Source organism: Buceros rhinoceros, unplaced genomic scaffold, assembly GCF_000710305.1.
Source record: "Buceros rhinoceros silvestris isolate BGI_N320 unplaced genomic scaffold, ASM71030v1 scaffold38983, whole genome shotgun sequence".
Taxonomy (NCBI): Eukaryota; Metazoa; Chordata; class Aves; order Bucerotiformes; family Bucerotidae; genus Buceros; species Buceros rhinoceros.
Window position 1 is genome coordinate 1,592 of NW_010404893.1, and position 2,852 is coordinate 4,443.

The 2,852-nt window shown below is 43.4% G+C and overlaps 1 protein-coding gene across 1 annotated transcript in view; it reads left to right on the forward strand.

Annotated features, from left to right (window-relative positions):
* Positions 1 to 1,246: 1,246 nt before the first annotated feature.
* RBM44 (RNA binding motif protein 44) overlaps positions 1,247 to 2,852 on the forward strand; it is a gene marked incomplete at its 3' end in the record, with an annotated part of 12,983 nt that continues 11,377 nt past the window's right edge. Inside the window, exon 1 of the mRNA XM_010133535.1 lies at positions 1,247 to 2,728. Within this exon, the coding sequence (XP_010131837.1) occupies positions 1,247 to 2,728 (1,482 nt within the window). The remainder of the gene's footprint in view (positions 2,729 to 2,852) is intronic.

Here is a 2,852-nt window from a genome sequence, read left to right on the forward strand (position 1 = left end):
ACAGGGGGACAATCAGTGCCCTGTTCCTGCTGCCCATGCTATTGCTGATATGAGCCAGGGTGCTGTTGGCCTTCTTATGTTTCATTTCTAGGAAGCAACTTAACTGAGAAATAATGTTTGTTCGTATCCATCTCTTCATTGTAGTCTTCTGGGGGAAAGCAGTGAGGAATTGACAACTGTTTATAAGGAACAAGCTTCATAAAGAGCATCTTCTATCCCTGTGGGCTTTTTCTCTGCTTTTAATTCATGCCTGCTATGGAAGCTGGTTTGTTGCAAATCCAGGGCAGGTGTATCACTTAGTTTGGTGCGTTGTCCAGATTTCTTCTATTGCTAAAAGCAGCTCTGAGATCCCAGAGACCACCTTTCTGTTTCCCTTTACAACTTACACTTTGTGGTTGTGAAGATTTACAGGTGTTCTTACAGGTCTCTTCTTGATTGATAACCATTTCTTCTTTCCTCAGAATTAAAAGGAACGTGCTTCTGTTTCCCCTTTTTCCAGCACCTGAAGGGGTTTTAGTTCTTGAGAGGCACAGAGCTCGTAAGTTCACCTCTTCACTCACTTAAGTAGTTATTAAAATTCTTATAGCCCCTGGACTGAAGGATGTTCCCCACAGTAAATACACTGGTCCTGGGTTGAGAAGCTGTAAGCTTTCAGTGGCCAGGAGTGCTTGCGATGTACAGTCAGGAATGATGGGAGGTTGGGTTGTGGTCACTGAATCCATGCCCATCAGCACCTTGACTTTGAGAGTCAGTACGTGCATCTCAACACCTTGTGTGCTGTCATGAAGTTAGTGTGTGATGTCAGGAGCTTGCTGCGTGTCAACAGGGATTCTGATGCGTCAGCCAAGATGTGATTCAGCGGTAAGAGGATGGAAACTTTGCCTGAATGTGTAAGAAAATGGGATTGACTGGTCTTTGAAGATGCTTTTACTAATAGAAATCGCACAAGCAAGGATGGAAAATTCTTTTAACAGCCTTCCATGAGCTCTTAGGATTTCTTTGAGAACGTACCATGTAGTTTCCAGTTTCTATATGAACATGTAATAGGTGAAAATAAGGTGGTTAATTTAACATATTTTTTTAAACAGTAATGTCCTGTTGTATACCTAGGAGTATCACAAACTTCTCTTAACTTTTATTAAGGTGAGCAACTGACAGGAAGAGACAAGGCAGTGACTTTGAGAGGTTGCCGTGGACATGAGTTGCGTGGATTACTTCTGAGGAGGAGGGCTTAAGTGTTTGTACCATGGAGTTAGAAAAGAACAGCAATGGTAAAAGCAAAAGGAGATGCTTCAATCAGACCTCCCATCTTTTTTATTCTGAGGAAACTGAGCACATGCTCGCTAGAGATATTGCAGCAGAAGCTCGCTGCTCTGGTACTGGCAGGGCACAGTGTACCAACGTTTCAGGCTTAAAGTTGTCAGAGGAAAGCTTACTGTATTTAGGTTCATCTTTAGACGCAGATCTTGAAATATATTATAAACAGAAAATGAGAGTTGGCTGTGCACAGCTAGATGAAAACAAGGAAGAAGTTGGTGTGTGGGGAAGAGCATGTGATGATATGCACTGTAGTTGCAGTCTGTGTGATGACTGCAGACAAAGCCATTTTGGTGAAGATTCACAGCTGAAGTATCTCAGTGCTCACGAGCAAGATTTTGATGATAGGAATAGCTCAAGGGAGTTTTCTGAGCAAAGGGAAATTGCAGGAATCAAAAACTTAAAGCTGGTAGATCCAGAACCTGAAGTTCCAGGGGGTGGAGTCACACAGGAACAAAATGTTGTTGACATGTCAGAAGATTGTTCCACTTTTGAGTATGGCAATACCTGCTCAGAAGCAGCTATGGCAGATCTTCCCCACCTGCCTCAGGACTGTATGTCTCTGCTGGATTGCAGTGGCATGGTTTATTATAACGAGGAAGAGCAAACCAAGTATCATAGTGTCATTTGTGGAAGTGTACTTGAAAGTCCTTGTTATGGGAGTAAAGAAAGGGACAGTCCAAATCTGCTTGTGTGTGACAGTTTAGGAGATGCAGAAGTGAAAGACATCCCACTGACGGATGGCACACTGCCACCCCACATAGCTACTGGAGAAGAAGCGTCTGAAAAGAATGTTCACAGCGTTTCAGTGAAGGAAGACAGCCCCTTACCATCCCCAACGCAAAGGGCCTCTGCTTTTTGCAGAGACATGCAATTTTGCAGCCTTGCAGGGGACTTTGATTTCTGCAGTGGAGAAGAACTTGGTGTGTGCGTGCGTGGTGCCAGCTGCGTTGACTGCACCGCAGAGGATGCTGAAACCACATTTCCAGTCTCTGAAATTCTCACTAGCACAAATCCCTGTTCTGGAGCAGAAGTTGCAGAGAAATCCTCCCATGGAAATACCAGCTCTCTGAACTGGGAGCGTTGTGAAACTTTGGAAAAAATTACCAGTATCTCTACAGTTAACCAGGCTGTTGATGCGAGCTCTGACTTCAGAGCTTGCTTTACAACAAGCAGAAGTATCAGTGCTGAGGTTTGTCTCACCTCCAGGGCTATGAATACAGAGATAAGGATGATGAGCAAATCTGAACCCATGGGATGGCACCATGAAACCTGTGCAGATGTTGCTTGCAATACAGACTGGTCATGTGGAGCCAGTAGTACAGAGGAAGTTCAGTCGCAGCTTACTGACACACTGGAAAAATCCTCAGGTGGCAACACTGCAACAGCTGGAAGAAGCTCACATGTTCAGGTAATTAAAAAAAAAAGTCACAACCAAACAATTTCTATATATAGAGAACTTTCTTTAATTTAAAGTTGCTCAGGACTTTAATCTGTAACTTTTTAAAATGCTTTTTGTTTAGAAACAGCAGGAA